The 19,820-nt window shown below is 34.6% G+C and overlaps 1 protein-coding gene across 2 annotated transcripts in view; it reads right to left on the bottom strand.

The window, feature by feature from the left end:
* Window positions 1-19,820, bottom strand: part of LOC128228373 (TBC1 domain family member 1-like) — a 52,577-nt gene that overhangs the window by 18,271 nt on the left and 14,486 nt on the right. For both annotated transcript variants that reach the window (XM_052939663.1, XM_052939662.1), the window contains exons 3-8: window positions 16,093-16,815; window positions 15,198-15,290; window positions 14,193-14,322; window positions 8,918-9,009; window positions 3,189-3,317; window positions 1,753-1,953 (exon numbers count right to left, since the gene is read on the bottom strand). In XM_052939663.1, the coding sequence (XP_052795623.1) occupies window positions 1,753-1,953; window positions 3,189-3,317; window positions 8,918-9,009; window positions 14,193-14,322; window positions 15,198-15,290; window positions 16,093-16,815 (1,368 nt within the window). The remainder of the gene's footprint in view (window positions 1-1,752; window positions 1,954-3,188; window positions 3,318-8,917; window positions 9,010-14,192; window positions 14,323-15,197; window positions 15,291-16,092; window positions 16,816-19,820) is intronic.

Here is a 19,820-nt window from a genome sequence, read left to right as displayed (position 1 = left end):
AAGGTGACTTTGATGCTGCCCTCCCACCAGCCCGCCCAAACAATGACGCAAGTCATTCAAATAACTTGATTTCCCATTATGAAAATGTGGTTAAGAATATACAAATATGTCTTTCAAAGGAAATAAAAAAAAAAAAAAAAAAATTCAAGGGCCATAATTTGTAGTCAGGCTTAAAACGGAGTTATGTATGTTTCTTGTTGTAAGATGGTCGTAAATAATTTTGAATTTTATTAAGTGCATTTAACGAACGGTATAGAAGTATTTTTTATTAAACTCCCAACTTGCCCTTAACTTTTACTTGCCTAAAACTTTAACCTAAGACAAGCAGGGGCCATAACTTGTATAAAGGATATGGAGTTATGTAACCTCATTGGGTGATGGTCCTGGACAATTGTGTGAAGTATTAAGTCAATTGAATGAAGGGTATAGAAGTTACTAAACTATATCCCAACCTGCCCTAAAACTTTAACCTAAGTTCCATAGTCAACCTGCCCTAAAACTTTAACCTAATTTCCATAGTCAATCAGGGGCCATAATTTGTATAAAAGATAATATAGAGTTATCTAACCTCATTATGTGATGGCTCTGAACATCTGTGTGAAGTATTAAGTCAATTGAATGAATGGTATTGGAGTTTTAAGTGAAAATCCCAACTTGCCCTAAAACTTTAACCTGCCCTTCGAATAGTCGAGCTAAAAATGCTTAATATTTGTGAGATATTTTTTGTGTGTTTCAGCAATTGCTGTGAGGTCAAAGGTAAGTGAGACTATGGTGCCATGGATCACTTCCAGATAGGGATTATATACATAAAAATCTTATTTAGCGGAAAAAAATAAAATATCATGGACTTTCGATTATTTCATAAAAAAACAACTCCCTACATGAAAGCAATAGAAAATATAAGTTTCACAGAAAATCTAAACTACTTAATCAATCTAAAGTACTTTATCAAATTTTCCAAAAAGGAACTTTGTAGGACTTCAGGATATATACACTCTTGGTTGTTGAAGTTTTCAAAGAATTGAATAGCTATCATCGAATGAACAATACAAGTTTTCAATGAGGTAATAACACAGTACCGTAATTGTGAAAATCAGATCAAGATATGGAACAGAATATGACAAGGAAATTATATGAAGGCAAGGCTATCTAGGACGCAATTTACATTACTTCAAACAGACATCAACAATAACAAACTGTCTTGTGATCTAAGAATGCAAATAGGATCTGACTTTTAGAACAATGCATTATACTTCAAGGCCATTTTGTTTATTTTTTTTTTAACAATTTAACCAATCATGTTTAACTGATGATCAAAATTTAAACCAGCATGAAGGTTAAACCATAGTTTTTTTCACGACTAAGAAAAAGAAAAAATACTGATGATTCATATATTATGTCTTATTTTGATAATACTTTTTCTTTATGTGTAAAATATATATATATATATATATTTATTTTTTTACATTAGAATATAGCAACTCAGGATAGTGCTTTAAATTGTTATGTTTTTTTTATTAAATGCTTACTCAGGTAGTTTATAGAGTAATCAATGAAATAAAATTGATATTTCACTGTTTCAAAGGCATATGATATTAAAAATATATGTTTATATCAGTGCAAGATCGCAATATATTTCACGTCCTGAACACAACTTGTGAATTTATTTATTTTTTGCTCACTTGGTGAAATATATTACGATCTTACACTGAAAAAAATAAAAATATCCTCTATATGACTAATCACACTCACTAAGGATCGGTTAAAGTTGCTAGTGTCACTTTCGTTGGTCCCGCTTCGATGTCGAAATGCCTCCTTGACCTCCTCCTTCTTGTGGTGTACGTTGGTAAGAAGTGACTCAAACGAGTCCGCAAGAGTCTTCCGTGCCCTGTTTCGTATCAAGTCAAACGCCGATTTATTACTCGTCTTCCCTTTCATGTCCACCAAGTAAAACTGAAATATATTAATTGCAAAGATATTCCCTTTATTAGTAAATAAGATAACAATATCAATAAGGTATTAAAGGAACTAGACACTAGGTGATATATACTGCAAGACAAAAAAAATTGTTAACTTACTAAATGATATTTTTATGTACAATGCATTTAATCTTAAAAACTGATGTATAACATAATTGTGACACATGAATCTTTCGAAGTTTTTGCTTATTTTTCTAATTCTAAAATTGACTTGGTTTGTCTACCGAGTAATTCCCAATTATTTTCATGTAAGATGATGTAGTCTAGTCTTGTTTTGAGGAAATACTGTATTTCCCGATTTTGGAACCATATGGTGTCTAGTCTCTAAAGAACATCTTTTTCAACTAGTGACATGTGGAAATGGATCTTGTTGTAAATATGATGTATGCAAACAATATGATGTAATAGTTTCCTGCTACTAAAAATAGAACTGTGGTTCCCAGCTTGTGTTTGGAAATAAAGGTCATCAGTACTTTGAAGGCATTTTGAATTACTTCTTTGCATAGAACAGTTCATATTGTGCCAAAAGCTGACAATTCAAAAGTTGACTGAAAGGACCATTTCTGCTTGCCACAGTCCATTTATGTAAGTCATGAGTGGCTTTTTGTGACCGTTGAGGTTTCCAAATCTGGTGAAGGATGTGTGTGACAAAGTACACATTTGGTTCTTATTTGACCTTATCAGAGCACAGAAGATTTTTGTTCAATGTGTTACTTGTGAAATATAGCTTAATTGAATTCAAACTTGTATGATTTGAGACTGAACCAGGTCCTGGTATTGATCTCTCAGATTGGTTTAAATGGTCCGATGTAACAGAGAAATTTAGAGTCTTCTGGAAAATCTCACTATGAGTCAGTGTGTAAATGCTTTACAAATATATTCAGTATTTCTCAAGTCCTTGTGTACAACATTAGGATTATAAAAAGTTGGTTGTCTGGTTAGTGCAATGGTTAGTGCAATCGCTTCTAGGCGACCTGGGTTCGATTCCCGGCCTGGGCGCATGTGAGTTTGTTTTGTGGTCTAGGCGACATGTGGGTTTTCTTCCGTTACTCCGGATTCCCATACAACACAAGAACACTCTTACTTAAATTGTGCCAATGAGAGTGATGAATATAATGTTGCAGTACCTTGTTTAACAAGAGATTATTCAGATACAAGTCTACAACAATACCCTTTAAACAATACCCTTCTGACTTTTCAAGCACTTACATCTGTCCTTTGTGCACCCTTGTGTGTGTCGGAGATGTGGCTGTGTTCACGCTGCTTGGTCTCGCACAATTTCCTCAGGTGAATCATCAGGGCCTCCACAGACTCCTCATGGCTTTGTGGGTTTTCATTCTGAAATGGTATGGGCAACCAACATTAAAGCTGCACTCTCACAGATTGAACGTTTTGACAACTTTTTTAGTTTTTGTCTTGGAACGAGCCAATTTTTGCGAAAATCCATGGAAACCAGTTATACAAGACTGCTGACAAAAAAATACATCGCAGATTTTTATATTTAAGTTCAAAATATGATGTTTTATGCATTTTTCTTAAACCGTTTAAGCCATGAAACATTACTTTTCGAACGGAAATATGAAAAACTTTGATCTGATTTTTTGTCAGCAATCTTATATCATTGGTTTGCAGGTATTTACGCAAAAATTTGCTCTTTCCTCGACAAAAAATAAAAAAGTTGTAAAAATGGTATATCTGTGAGAGTGTAGCTTTAAAGGGACTAGACACCAGATGATACAATTGCAAGAAAAAACTGTCAAAAACTTGCATAAAATTGATATCGTTCTGTACAGCGCATTGAGTCATATTTACTGATAAATCACCTCACATAAGACAAATGTATCTTTCACAGTTTTTGCATATTTTTCCAATTCGAAATTAACTAGGTTTGTCTACCACGTAAAGTGCTAATTATACACACTATAAACTGGGAAACCATCATGTGCTGTTTTTAATGGTTAAACAACAACTTAAATATTACTTAAATCACATAAAATTATATATAATTGGCCTCATACTAGCTGGTAGTGACAATTCCTGGCTTGTTTTATGAAAATTATGTATTTGCTGAATTTGGGACTATATTGAGTCTTGCCCCTTTAATCTTTCAAAATTTCCATGTAGCAATTAATAATAATTTATACTAATTCATTTTAGCTTTATTGTATAGACAGCTATTGGTTTATATGAATTATGCTAAATTATGACTGATTGGTTGAAAACAGTTCTAGTATACATTAAGATAAGTCATGAGAAAATGTTCCTGGTAGGACTTAAACTCAGAATCCCAATGGTGTAATATGGACAGCTATACCACTAGATGATCTTAAACCCAGAACCCACTGATGTGACATTGACACCTATACCACCAGAGGGCTTAAGCCAAGAACCCACTGATGTAACATTGACACCTATACCACCAAAGGGCTTAAACCAAGAACCCACTGATGTGATACTGACACCTATACCACCAAAGGGCTTAAACCAAGAACCCACTGATGTGATACTGACACCTATACCACCAAAGGGCTTAAACCAAGAACCCACTGATGTGATACTGACACCTATACCACCAAAGGGCTTAAGCCAAGAACCCACTGATGTGACATTGACACCTATACCACCAAAGGGCTTAAACCAAGAACCCACTGATGTGATTCTGACACCTATATGACCAGAGGGCTTAAACCAAGAACCCATCGATGTGATCTTGACACCAATACTACCAGAGGGCTTTAACCAAGAACCCTCTGATGTGACATAGACACATATACCACCAGAGGGCTTAAACCAAGAACCCACTGATGTGATATTGACACCTATACTACCAGAGGGCTTAAACCAAGAACCCACTGATGTGACAGTGACACCTATACCACCAGAGGGCTTAAATCAAGAACCCACTGATGTGATATTGACAATTATACCATCAGAGGGCTTAAACCAAGAACCCATTGATGTGACATTGACACCTATACCACCACAGGACCCAAATGGTGTAAAATAAATACCTATACCACCAGGAGGGCTTAAACTCACAGCCCCAATGGTGAAAGATGGACACCTATACCATCTTCAGGGCTTATACCAAGAACCCACTGATGTGGTATGACACCCATACCACATGGAGGGCTTAAACCAAGAATCCACTGATGTGATATTGACACCTATACCACCTGGAGGGCTTAAACCAAGAATCCACTGATGTGATATTGACACCCATACCACATGGAGGGCTTAAAGCAAGAATACACTGATGTGATATTGACACCTATACCACCTGGAGGCCTTAAACCAAGAATCCACCGATATGATATTGACACCTATACCATCTGGAGGGCTTAAACCAAGAATCCACTGATGTGACATTGACACTGTTACCATCTTCAGGGCTTAAATCAAGAATCCACTGATGTGACTTTGACATCTATACCATCTTCAGGGCTTAACTAAGAACCCACTGATGTGATATTGACACCCATACCACCTTCAGGGCATAACCAAGAACCCACTGATGTGATATTGACACCCATACAACCTTCAGGGCTTAACCGAGAACCCACTGATGTGATATTGACACCTATACCACCTGGGTGACTCAAACAAAGAATCTACTGATGTGATATTGACACCTATACCATATGGAGGGCTTAAACCAAGAATCCACTGATGTGACAATGACACCTAGACCACCTTCAGGGCTTAAACCAAGAATCCACTGTTGTGATATTGACACCCATACCACCAGAGGGGTTAAACTCACATCCCCAATGGTATGATGTGGACACCTTTATGACTAGACCACTATTATCCTCAAGCACAAATACAGAGATAGTCATATGAGGAAGTTTAATGCCTCGTCTTCAAATGTTTTAAACTTTTTGATATGGAGTCCTGATATACCGCCACAAATACAGCTTCATTGACATAGAATTCAGTGCATTTCCTATTCAAACATAATGAATAAAGTTCAGACTTCAATTCAACAATTCAGACATTTAAAAATTGAAGCAAAGGCTATAAAATGGAATGAAGCTTTCAAGCTTAATAACAAAATTATGTCTGTCTGAGATAGAAAGGGAAAGGATATTAACCACTGTCTGATCTTATTTCCATTAAAATACTGAGGAAGATCCAGTAACTTTAGACACATTATGAATGTCTAGCAGGCCATATAAGAACTTATTTGCACAGAAATGAAATTCTCTATTAGCCATTTATTTGCCTTGAGATTTTCAGTAGGTCCATTTTTTTCACTTCTTCGTTATTTAACTATTTTCCTAGACACCAACATTTTTTTACAGCAAACATAAGATGTGCAAAACAACATGGAAACATCTGTTGCCAGGGAAACAAGTTTGAAGAAAGGAAATATCAATATTATTAAAGGTGAAGAAAGAAAAGCTATTGTCTTGAAATAAGTTCCAGGTAATTTGCTCTTTATCCGAAACATATTAAATCAATGTGGTTTAGTGAAAAGCTGTGTTGGCCTACTGACATTTACTGAGACAAGTACTTTGTTAGAGGATGCTAGCACTCATCCATTCCCCCCCCCCCCCCCCCCGTCTGTCAAGGGGCACGACTTGATTATATAAACTAGTATATAAAACCAATACACAGCGAGTACGCGGCTTAATCCACATGATTCTGACAAAATTTTTTTTTTAAATTGGCCAAAGTTACAGTATGCGTACTTAACTACATGATCCTAAAAATGTCCACTTACCAGTACTAAATAAAGCACCTCAGAATGCTTAGAATGCACAAGATTGAGTCATGGTTTTCAAAATCTTCCGAGGGGGCATGCCCCCAGACCCCCCTAGCACAATTATGAATCCACATGAAAAGAGGGCTAGCTACGCCCCTGCTAACAAACATAATTTTTGAGTGATAAACCTTTAACAACTTACTAAATAATGCATTTATGGAAAATATTAATTACTGATAACAAGATTGTAAACATGCAATTAATAGCTGAAAACGCACAAATATTAAATGACTGGTGGGTCCTAAAAGATTTACACTGTTCAACTATTATCTCAGAAGGTAGAAATACTGTGATTTCTGCAACTCTTTCTTTCAAATTAAACATGGTATCCTTCATAAGAACCATTGATTTTTATATTTATTCATCCTTTTCAGTAATTAAACAATTGTATCAATTGTGGTACTGCTTATTTGGGAGTAAGAGTGCATCTTTGAATGTACTCATCACTTGACTCTCACATTCTCAATGTACACTTCATGGCTTCACCGAAAAACTAATTACCTTCCTCATACTAGCTTGCATTGAAAATTCTTGGCTTGTTTTGAGGAAAATTGGAAATACTGTATTAGCCTATTTTGAGACCATCTGGTGTCTATTCCATACCATACCCTTTAAAACAGTGTTCACACTAAGAACACATTGCCTGCTAAAATGGACAAGTGAAATGACAAAAGGGCTGGTTTGAATTAGAGAAAATAAATGAATATAAAACAAGAGATGTTTGTCAAACATTATGCCCCCCCCCCCCCTTGAGCGCCATGTTGTCAGGATTATAATAAAGGGCAATTATTTGCATTTAATACAAACTAGAGTTATCTAACTTGGTTAATTAAGTAGGTTGGATGGTTAAGTACCATTGTATCAAGACTCAATGCAATACCTCAAGTAGTTGCTGTGATATTAACCTATGTGTGCTTGGACGCAAAACCTTAACCAGAATTTCTAAGTCGAATAATAAAGGCCTATTTTTTGCATTAAATGCAAACTAGAGTAATCTAACTTGCTTAATTAAGTAGGTTGGATGGTTGAGTACCACTGTATTAAGTCTCAATGCAATACCTCAAGCGATTGTTGAGATATTAACCTATTTGTGCTTGCATGCAAAACCTTAACCAAGGTGTGAGGCCAAAGCCGATGCATGGGTGAGTAGTTTAGCTCTCCATATTCTTCGAATAGTCAAGCTAAAAAGTGATGGAAATAGGCAGGGGTGGTATGAATTGATATACGCTGGTAAATCATGACACCATGTTATCAGAAACATGTTAAAGATTAAAATCACTTTTATCCCCCACCACCTGAATGGCATTTTGCATTTAATGTCTGTTGGACATTTTAGGAGATATGTACATAATCGCTTTCTCTAATAAATAATTAAGCTCCATTTTTCAGAAATCTCATTATTGCAATAAACTAAGACGGCTACCCTTTGTTTCATCTGTAAAACTTACGACAGGTATGCACTTGAACATGTACTGATTTTTAAATTAAACACGGTATTCTTCATGCGAACCATTGCTTTCGATATTTATTCATTCTCTTCAGGCAAATTAAAACAATTGTATTAATTGTGGTACTGCTTGTTTGGGAGTAAGGGTGCATCTTTAAGTGGTCAAAATTAGCACAAGTCTGAAAGCCCTGCACATGTTAAAGTTTTCAGGGTTAGCTCCATTTTTTTTTAATTTCATATAGCAAGGCTTGTTAAGAAACATGTTTTAGAAGCCTAAAAATCTAATTATCATTGACTGGGAGTTATGGGCCTTGCTACAAATACATATTGGCATTGGTAACATGTGTACTGTGTTCATATGAATACCCTGAATGAGGTTTAAGCAAGGTTTTAAAACGGACAGGGTTCAGCAAATAAAGGGAATTTGGACATTATGAACTAGATAGAAACTGTTAGGCATGCATTTAATTGCGTAATACTAGTTTTCAATAGACAAATCTGTAAAAAAAAAAGTTTATATGAGTTAAAATCATAAAAAAGTTTCAATGAAAGCATAACAAACATTTGACAATCTAGAACATTTTTTTCTATAAAGGCACTTTAGCTAAAGCCCAAACTGGATGGTTTACAATTTATGAGTTAAAACATCACAGACAATGATCATTCTCCTTTCCTTCACATATACTGACCAACTTTCCGTGCTGTGTTCGCTGTGTTCGTTACCTTGAGAGAGTGGTATAGGTCGGTTGCATCCTTTTCAGGGAGCTGCTGTATTCGTTTACACAACAGACTGTATGCTGCCTCAGCACTCTGACCTGCAAATTCATTGTAATTGTTATATTACAGGGAATTAAAATCTTAATGAATAAGAATGGGCAGAGTGAGTGTAGGGAGCGAGCCCTTCTTAATCATTTAGAATTAATTCAGGTGATCTGACTGACTTAGAATACAACCTCATTTGCTGATACATTGTCAACGCAAAATCTGCCGCATGGATTGTGTATCAGATGAGTGACAGTGGGTGGACCTTTAAACACCTGCGAAAGTTGAAATTCTAAATGATTAGATCTTGTACTTAATAAATGCCTATCTGCAATTTCATTGGCTGTAAATGTGGGTTGTAATCTAAAGGAATATTAATGACGTTTGTTGCTCATGACATGGTAATTACATCGTTCAGGCAGATGTTGCAATTCTCTGCCAAGACCTGCAAATACATGATGTAACAACAGTAAACATTTAGGCTAAATATTATGGTTATTTCCATTCCACATTTAGACCTACAAACAGAGTACAACAGCTGGTGTAACTGTACTTAGAAGAATATACCAATTCAGCTTTCTGGTAAATTATAACAATTTGAAAATGGAATACCACAAGTGACATGAGCTAGTGCTTATTTATAATGTGTGTCACATTTTTTAACCATTCCCATCAAAATCATTTTTCTATTTTGGATGTATTTGGTGCTTTTAAATGACCACTCTCTCCAGGAATGACTTCTTTATTTTCCCTCAGTTAACCTTGTGAATTATATAGTTTTTGCTGTGAACACCAAATAGAACCTTTCTGAATTGTTTATTATTTTATGATTTCACTTTAGAATCTGGATTTCATAAAATAATGCTAGAAAACCTTATTTACAGGGCTCCCACATTTTTCTGCAAGTAAAATTCCAGACTTTTTCCAGACTTTTTCAAGGTTTTTTTGTGCAAATTCCAGACTTTCTCTCAACCTTTTTCACAGTTATTACAACGAAACATTTCAGTGAAATAACTTATTTGCCATTTTTGACATTTATCAAACAACTTGTTAAATAACATCAAATGTCATTTTCAAAGGGTTTTATTCTCATAAACAAAACCTTTCACTTTCTGAACTTCTTAGACATTTATTGAACAACATGATTAACCTTTAGCATGCTGAATACTGTTGGCCTCTGTGAACAGTGTAGACCTGGATCAGCTGGCATGATCAGGGTCTAGGCTATTTGTATTTGCTACTTGGAAACTGAAAGGCTTACCTACTATATGTGCATAGAACAGTGTGGACCCTGATCAGCCAGCATGGTTTGGTGCCGGTTGATCATCAAACAATACCAATTTTCGTAATTGGTGGATAAATGCATGCTTAAGGTGAATATAATCAAATATCGCATTAAAAAAGTTTTACTCTCTGAACAAAAACTTACTTTCTGAACATTTTTTAAAGCTTCACTCTCATATATACTTTTTTAACAACTTGTTTCATTTTTTGTCAGAGATAGATCAACTTTTGACGTAAATATCTGCAAACCAACGATAAAAGATTGCCGACAAAAGATCAGATTGCTGATTTTCATATTTATGTTTGAAAATTTATGTTTTATGGTTTATTAGCGGTTAAATAAATATGCATAAAACACCAATTTTTGATCTTAAATATAAATATCTGTGATCTATCTTTTTGCCAGCAGTCTTAAATAATTGGTTTTCATGGATTTTTGCAAAAATTGGTTGTTCCAAGACAAAAGTAAGAAAGTTGTCAAATTGTTCAATCCATGAGAGGGAAGCTCTCTTATTGAACAACATGAACTCATAACATCGGTGTCATTTTAAAAGAGTAGAACTCTCTTTAAAAAAAATCTACTTGCATCAGTGAGCATGCAATTTAGCTATATTTGAACATCAATCTTCATCAATCCATTGGTGAAAATGCAAAATAAGTGACTTTTTTTGCACAAGTTTAAAACTATTATGATGTCTACTGGCCAAAGAACTGTGGTCTTCTCTGTCTACAAATACGAGCAAGGTCAGTCTAAAGGCATGATCATTCATAGATCATACATGCCATATCCCCCGGCGGGGGGAAAAATCTCCTGGAATTTCGATCCATCCCCTGCTCTCCTGGCGGGAGATAAAAATCCCCCGGAATTTAAAAAAAAAAAAAAAAAAAATGTTTCTTTTGTTGTTTTTTTGAAATTTTACATCAGGCAATAATGACAAAGTCAAACCACAGTTTGTGAGTGAAACTCTCCAAACGTAAACTTTTACAACAAGTGATCAATTAATTTGTAGTAATTATCAAAGGCAAAGAAATATTACTCTTTTGGAAGGAAGAAATTTATAATATTTATTCTATTCTCTTATTGTCTGAAAGTCATCAAAGCTGATAGAATTAAGCACAATTTTTTAAAAGACTTCGGAGGAAGGTAAATTTAATTTAATTGTCTCGAAAACATATTTTTCCAATGACATATTTTGTTTTGCAAGTGCATTACAGTATGACATGACAATTTATCATAAAAATATGATAAATCATGACATAAAATAATTCTGTATAATGAAAAAGTTAGAGGTTTTCAAAGCAAACTATATGTGAATACATTTTTTCATACTTGCGTCTAAAAATACTTTAAAATTTCGCCAACTTAGACCTGCTAAAAAAATCCCCCTGAATACAACCAAAATCCCCCTGAATTTTCAGCCTTTTGAACAAATCCCCCTGAATGGTCTCCAGAAAATATGGCATGTATGATAGATTCACACTTGAATAGCAAATATCTGTCAGGCTGTGTAGCACTTCGCAGACTAGTAAGATCATTGCAATTAAAATTCATCTATGTTATTGACAGCGTTTATTTTAATGAACTAGGGCCAATTTCACGTTTTAAAATATCTTTCGATGAATGCAGGGATCTCTAATTATCCATGATCATTAGCATACTGTAGATTAAAAATATCGTTGTATATAGCACCCACAATTCTTACTGACAGCATATATAAAGCAAATCCTGACAAACTGCTGCCAATTTCTTGTTTAAAATAACTTTTAAATGCAGACGACAGTGCAGACACTATGACAAATAAACGCTTGCATGTGGTAACGGAAACCTTCTTAGTCTTGATCATTCAGCGGCTCTGATCAGAGTCAATTCAACAGAACAGTGTCAGATGCAAGCATCCTGATGATCGAGAGTATTTACTTTTACTAGTTTCGTACCCAAAATAGTTCAAACTTTAAATATTACTTTTCCCAGCTTTTTCCCGATTTTAACCTATAATCGCAAAATTCAAGGCATTTTCACGACCGGGAACAGACTTTGCGATATTCCCGACTTTTTCCTGTTTTCCCGGTAGCATGGGAACCCTGTATTTATTAAATGGACAATTTAAACATTAAATTACAAATGGAAACAACTTTTTATTCTTGTCATTTTTCATGAATAAAAACATTAAATTAGAAACACCCTTCAGCCAATTAAGTGACATTTGAATTATCGCACAAAAATAGGCACAACAATTTGTTTTGCCAAAAATGCCAAGTAAAATAATCTTAAAACTTCTGTGGGAAAAATGAGTTTTATAATGATTTTGTTATCGTTATGAAATGCCCTTAAATGGACTGAGGAAGAACATTTTTAACTCTAAATTAGCTCAGTAATGGTTATTTTGTATCTGAAATAACACAGAGCACAATATTCCCCCCTAAACTACATGCCTTAATTATATAGAACTATGTAGCATCACATCTACTTGCTATTTTGAGAACAAATCTACTGTTTATGGTAACAACAGTAGGCTTTTGAGTACAAAATCTATATAACATTAAGCACGTAAAGCCTGATCTTTCAACCAAAAAAGTATGTAAAAAGCCTGACATTCATAAAAAATACATCAATTTAGGTGTTGTTCGTGATAACCTTCAACAAAAAATATATGGCAGTCAATTTGCCTCCACATAAGGAGTGGAGAAATTCCACCCTTTTTGCGCGTCACGGTAAAAGAAATGTTACGCATTACACCAGGCTTGCCACGAAATTTTAGAATCAAGATAAGTACCTGTCATATGGTGTTGAAGTATATTTTTTTTATTGTTATGACATTATGATTTGCATTTTAGAATAATATTGTGATTATGTACATTGTTGAATGAACCTGTAAATTCATGTTGCACCTCTTTTTTAATAATTTTTGCATTAAAGGGACTAGACACAAGATGATACAACTGCAAGAAACATTTATTTTTCATAGTTTTTGCGTATTTTTTCAATTCAAAATTCACTGGGGTTGTCTACCACGTGAACACCAGTTTATTTTCAAATAGCCTCGGTACATGTATCTCTGTACTAATCATGTGACTTTCACATACTAAATATACACACTATAAACTGGGAAACCATCATGCGCTATTTTTTAACAGGTAAACTCAGCTGAGACAGCAACAAAATAATATTTTTAATCATGTAAAATTATGTTTAATCGGCCTCATACTAGCTTGTATTGACAATTCTAGTCTTGTTTTCAGGAAATACTGTCTTGTTCGATTTTGGAATCATCTGGTGTCTAGTCCCTTTAATATCATGTCATTGTATTATTGATGATATATGTATCTATTGTTATATGTTGTAACATATTGTTATAGAGCATGAGGAAAGTATCAAGATCTGCACAAATGCAAAAGTTGTTATTTCAACCCGACCTCTACCACCCAAAATTAGATTAACCTGAAGGCCTGGCATCATCCGGAAGGCTTTCGTGAATTTACCGCTAATACAAAATTTTGACAACTGCAAGAGTGCTCCAAGTAGATGCCAAAGCACATCTATTGTTCTCAGTCAAACAAGGGACATAACTCGGCAATTGTCAAAGCCACAGTTATGGGCCTTGCTAAGCATCGTCACCTTAATGCACAAACTCAATATCTGCTTCTATTTCTATATACCGTAATTGTGTTATTGAACATTTCTATATACCGTAATTGTGTTATTGAACATTTCTATATACCGTTATTGTGTTATTGTACATTTCTTTATACCGTAATTGTGTTATTGAACAAGAATGTTGACATATTGACTCTGGCAACAGGTGTTCCAAGTTTCAATTGAAAATGACGCTGATACCAAAACTATGACCATACCCTTACATTATTTTCCAAAAAAACTTGACTAAAATTGACCGCCTTTAAGAGCTATATGTACAAGGTATTAAATGTATAAATGTATACATGTACATCTCACCATTGATGTCTTTGCACAGGTTATGGTACTGATGGAGCGGACAGTTGATGCAGATTTGCTGGGTTTGTAGCTTGCTCTGCTGAAACGCGCTCTGGAACGACGTCCTCAACGCTGTCATTATCTCATCCACCTGAGGAAAAAAAATTTGTTTATAAAACTTAACTTTACACAACTGTGTCAAAGAGAGATCCCTGTAGGAGTCATACTCATGACCGTCATGTTCCATAAAAAAAATGTTTGATTATCATTTACAAAAGCGTCCCTGACTTTTGTTTCATGGATGAGGGACCTATCAGCAATATTCTGCTTTATTCCAGACAAATAGGACCTATCAACAGTTTTCTGCTTTAGACACAACATATAGGTGTGTGTGTGTGTGTGTGTGTTTGCTTAATTGATGAGGGACCTATCAGCAATATTCTGCTGCATGAATGATTTATTTATTGTAACTAAATAATAAACAGAATTCGCACTATAGCATAATAATATTAAACTTTAATTTTAATAAAAGTTCTTAGAACTGCACTAGATAGTTTTGCTTTGCAAACAAGTAATATAAATGCTCAAATAATTAAATACACAAGGACTCTTGTCCTTTTAAGGGTGGATGTCCTTTATCTTTTTCAAGTTTCTTACTATTAAATTAGTTATGACTACAAACGTTTAAGTGTTTTGAATTATTTTAGCTGATTTGAGTGTTAATATAATTGTTACCATTTAATAGAATTATGGAAATAAACGTAACAATAGTAACTACTTTAAAATGCTCTTACATCCAGACACAGAGCAATGATCATTACAACGTGTGTTCACTTAAATTTTGTTTCCTTTTACAGCAGAACAAAATATTAAAGTGCATTAATACAAAACAATACATAAATCAATTTATAACTAATCATATTTCCAGCAAAACAGTATTTTGTTTTTTGGATATAAAAAGAAAGAAAAAAAAAACAAACACATCCTGTACGTTGGTTTGAAATCTAAGAAAAAGGTGCAACTAACCAATGCCCTTGAGCAGCATCGTAGAAGATGGCAGATTAATATATTACCGGGCTCGCGGGATATGAACCCAAACACCTCCGGCTTCACATGACCCTGGGAAAGAGAAAGAGGTGTACAATGATTTGCTTATGTGATATGAATAACAACATATTAACATGAACGAGAGTGACTGCATGGAAACAAACGCCAAAGCTTAAGTCTGCTCATTTCCTTCACTCAAAAAAGGGGAATAACTGAACAATTATTAAAGCCAAGGTTATTGGCCCTGCTGTACACTAGCTAATTGTCTCTATTAACATTATGTGTACCAAGTTTCATTTGCATATAATGAATGGTTTAGGAGTTGTGGCCAAGATTCAAAGCTTTGCACAACGACACTGAAAATGACCGCTGCTGCTAACAATACCATGGCTACTACAACACCTAGACTTTTTTTCTTCGAAACATCATGAGCTTAAAACATAGCTTGGTATGCATTCTGACATTTTGAAAAAAAAAAACTTACTGTTTTGTTCCTTTTACTTAAATGGTGACCATCTATCTACAGATGTAATCATATTGCATATGTGAATCAGGCTGATCTTAAGTTAAAGACAGGCCTTTAAAAATGAGTAAAAATTTATAATATACAGATCTGATCCCAATATAAATCAATGATAAACAAAATTCAATATGATTATCAAAAGGCATGTTTTTGGCACCAATACACATCAATCAATTGCAATTTGAGAGCTTGTTTACAGATTGCATCCTACCATTAATATAAAACTTCCTCAGGTTTTACATGTATAGAATGACTACCTTTGGTGAAGAAACCAAAGCAATTTCTTACAGGACAATAATATTCCTGTTTTTTTTTCCATTACATTGTGAAAATAATCGTATTTCAACACACCTGTGACACAGACGAGATGTTTTTAAATTTCCTGTCAATAATAGTCTGCTTCTTGTCAAGGCTGATCAGCGCGATCTCACTCTGTCCTACTCGGAACACCATCGTCCTGTTGACCGTTCGACCTTGACCTCCGGGGCACTCCTGACCTTGACCTGTCCCGTCCATCGAGTGACCTTCTGGATGCGGATGTAAACTATGGAACATTTCCTTTAACTGGTCCCCGGAGTGAGATAAATGAAGCCCCTCGTGTAAATTTTCTGTTGAGCTATGTATGCCATCACTAAGGTGATCAGTACTGTCACTATTGCGATTGTGTATAACACTTCCTGTTTGCTTATTGACGTCTTCGTTACTTCCAGTAGGGGACTGGCTATTAAATTCGACTCCCTGGTGTATCGTGGCATGAGAAAGCTTCTGTAGCTCATTTTCCTGCACAAAGTTCTCCTCAAAAAAAGTTGGCAAGTTTTTAACACTAGAATCACTCTTGTGTCTTCTGCGATCGGAGGAGTCTTTCCCATTGGGTTTGATCCCAAATTCTTTGGCTTCAAGTCTTTTAACAAGATCATCGATGTGACTAGAGAAGATTTTCTTGCCCCGCACCTTGGCACGCCCGACATACATCACCTCAAAACATGCCTTTGCGGGCTCAGGTTCCTTGTGCTCCATCTCGGCAAAGATATCACGCTGGGTTGCCCCGCGTATACTCTTAAACAGCTCTGGCACCTGAAATGATGCAACAATATGTGTTTACAATATGATATTCCACAAAACAGGTGCTAGTTGCACATAACATAAACTGTTTACAAGAGGAATACCCATCTAGAATGTAAACACTAAATGCTTAAATAACACAACCTCAGAGACTTGTTCTAATGTCTATTGCTGATATAAGTAGATATCAATATATCTTTAAGTGGTTACAATTTGACCTAGATAAACAATGCTCATTTAAAATAAATAAGGATTGATATGTCTTCAGCAATATGCACTATCATCTATTTATAGGCAGTTAATTGTTCAGAGTAAAGATTATATCATCATATTCTGCATAATAATAGCTGTCAACGAAGTATTACATATTCTTATTATATTATCATGCATAAAAGATTTTTTTAAATTTCTGGAAGTATGTTAAAAACAAAGGAGGAACAAAACGTAACAATACATTTTTAAGACTTAAAGGCAAACAGCAATGTTGTTACATTTATAGGCCATACCAAATCAGATCTGTGTTTAGCGTCTGCGGACAGATAGGTTTTGGACTTCCCAATCGAAATAAACACATTTTATATGATCATCAATCGTACCGAAAACAAGTGTTAACAACATGCAACATATTATGTTCCAGTATTCTTGGCATTTGATATCAGAAAATGATGCATTCTGTGTGATTCCAAGGATAAACACACTTGAATATGAAGTGTTATTTGGAATCACAGTTTGCAGTGGAAATCTATTTAACAATTGAGATAGGCGGCTCTTGTGTCCATATATTCTACATTGTCATAGGATGTCACTTATTTACTATTCCTGTTTTTCAGGGCTTCTAGATAAAATTTCGTATTTATTGTTGACTTAAAGTTGCACACTCACAGATTGACTGTTTTGACATCTTTTTTATTTTTTGTCTTGGAATGAGCCAATATCTGTGTTAATGTCTGGACACCAGTGATATAAGACTGCTGACAAAATATCAGATCGTGGTCTTCCATTTTTATGTTTGAAAATTGATGTTTAATGGCTAAAAGCATTACTAACGCTTTATGAAAAATTGCTTCCAAACGATTGAGATCTGTCCTTCAGTGATTTATCTTATACGACTGAATTAAAGGCATTGGTGCCAAAATCAGATGATTCTGAGACAAAAAAAATAAAAGCACAAACTGCCAAAGTGTGAGAGAGTAGCTTTAACATAAAAGCAATTTGGCATGGCCTCTATAATAGGTCCACCCATACATAATTCAAATATTTTGAGGCCCTTATAGTCGATTAATCAAGATTATATCTTTTTATCAAATAATCAATGGTTTCAGCTTATTGCCAATGACATTCAAACAGGAAAATTTACAACCAGATTTGATCAGGGCCTCGGATATTTTCAAGTGTGAACAATTATGATCACGGACATTGTGCATCCAACAGCGAAAAATGTATATACTGTTTTATCAGAAAAAGAAGGAAACCTAATCGCACAGAACTTTGCCATTAAGGAAACTGTGAAAAGGCCGTAAAAAATTCAGATATTTATCTAAAATGTCACTAGGTCACAATTGCTGCAAATTGATAAACCAAGCTCCCATAAATATGCATGTGCATAAATGTTCACAATTCTGTTAATGCTTTCATGACTTCCTTATTAGCCTCCCGAAATAAGTTTGTTTGTTATAATTTATATCATTGGCATGTCCTTATTTGTCCAAATATTAAAATAATTCATGCATAATAAAATGTCATTAAGTTATAGTTAGATGACATGAATTAAAATCTTAATGCTTAAGAATGGGCAGAGTGAGCGTAGCCAAAAAGCCTTTCTTTATCATTAAGATTTAATTCCGGTCATCTAACTGAGAATACAACTTCATTGGCTGACACGTTTTCAACACAAAATCGGACACAAGTTGTGTGTATAGAATGAGCGGCAGTGGGTGGACCTTTAAACACCCGCGAAAGTTTGAAATTCTTAATGAATAAGTCTAGAACTCTAGAACTTCATGATTGCCAAAAATCTGCAAATTCATTGGCTGAAAATGTTACTAAGATTGTACTCTATGCAAACTATTTTCAATAGAAAATAACCAAGACCTAGATTATTTCTAGACTCGATCAGGTCACATTTTCATCAAAAGTCTTTCAACTCAACACTATTGATTGCTATAAACTTGCAACCAGTCTAACAAGAAAGAACATTAATTTAGTAAAACAGAAAATCTCAGAAACCATCAGGGATGTTATCATGTTAGGCATCTTTTCCCAAGTATACTGACTCCACCTAATGAATTCAATATTGATGAAACCATGCACGATGTGACACCCAGAAGCCACCGCCATCCCAATCATGGCCTCTTATTTGACATCTTCATCGCCAAGAAAATGGTGACAAGAAACCATAGTAAAACGACTTCCTTGCATTTTTAAACATGTGGAAAATTATTCAGCTTCCATAATGAATATTCTGTGAAAATTGGTCTAAAATTATGGATTAATGGCTTTTTTGGTGAATGCCAGATAAAAAGACCCAATATTTAATGTTGTTGTTCTACGGTAAATAATACAGCCACATAGTAATTATTGGTACAGAGATTAAGCAACTGATGATATATACCACCACAGTTGTAAACAATAATGTTTTTTCGACAATATTGAATAATTCTATTTCTTGAAGTACAAAATGGATTTGTGTATTTCATATTTCTAAACTATGCATTAATTTTAGTCCTTGTTCTGAAATTCTATCAATCTGCATTACATAATATTATAAACAAGATTGACTTGACACTTAAATTGAATTATGTCTGCCATCTGTTCAATTGAATAAAATTCTACATTTTATCATTATTATTTATTTATGTGCGTCACAGTTATAATCTATTGTGATTGTTGTAACAACTATAAATATCAGAATGAGTCAGAATCATTACAATTTCCGAAAGGTCCAAAACATGCACCTTATTCACCTCTTTTTAAGTCTCTATGGACACCAAGCAACACCCTAAATAATAGCTACTGGG

Source organism: Mya arenaria, chromosome 3, assembly GCF_026914265.1.
Source record: "Mya arenaria isolate MELC-2E11 chromosome 3, ASM2691426v1".
In the NCBI taxonomy this organism is placed as follows: Eukaryota; Metazoa; Mollusca; class Bivalvia; order Myida; family Myidae; genus Mya; species Mya arenaria.
This window is presented reverse-complemented; position numbering and strand designations above follow the sequence as displayed.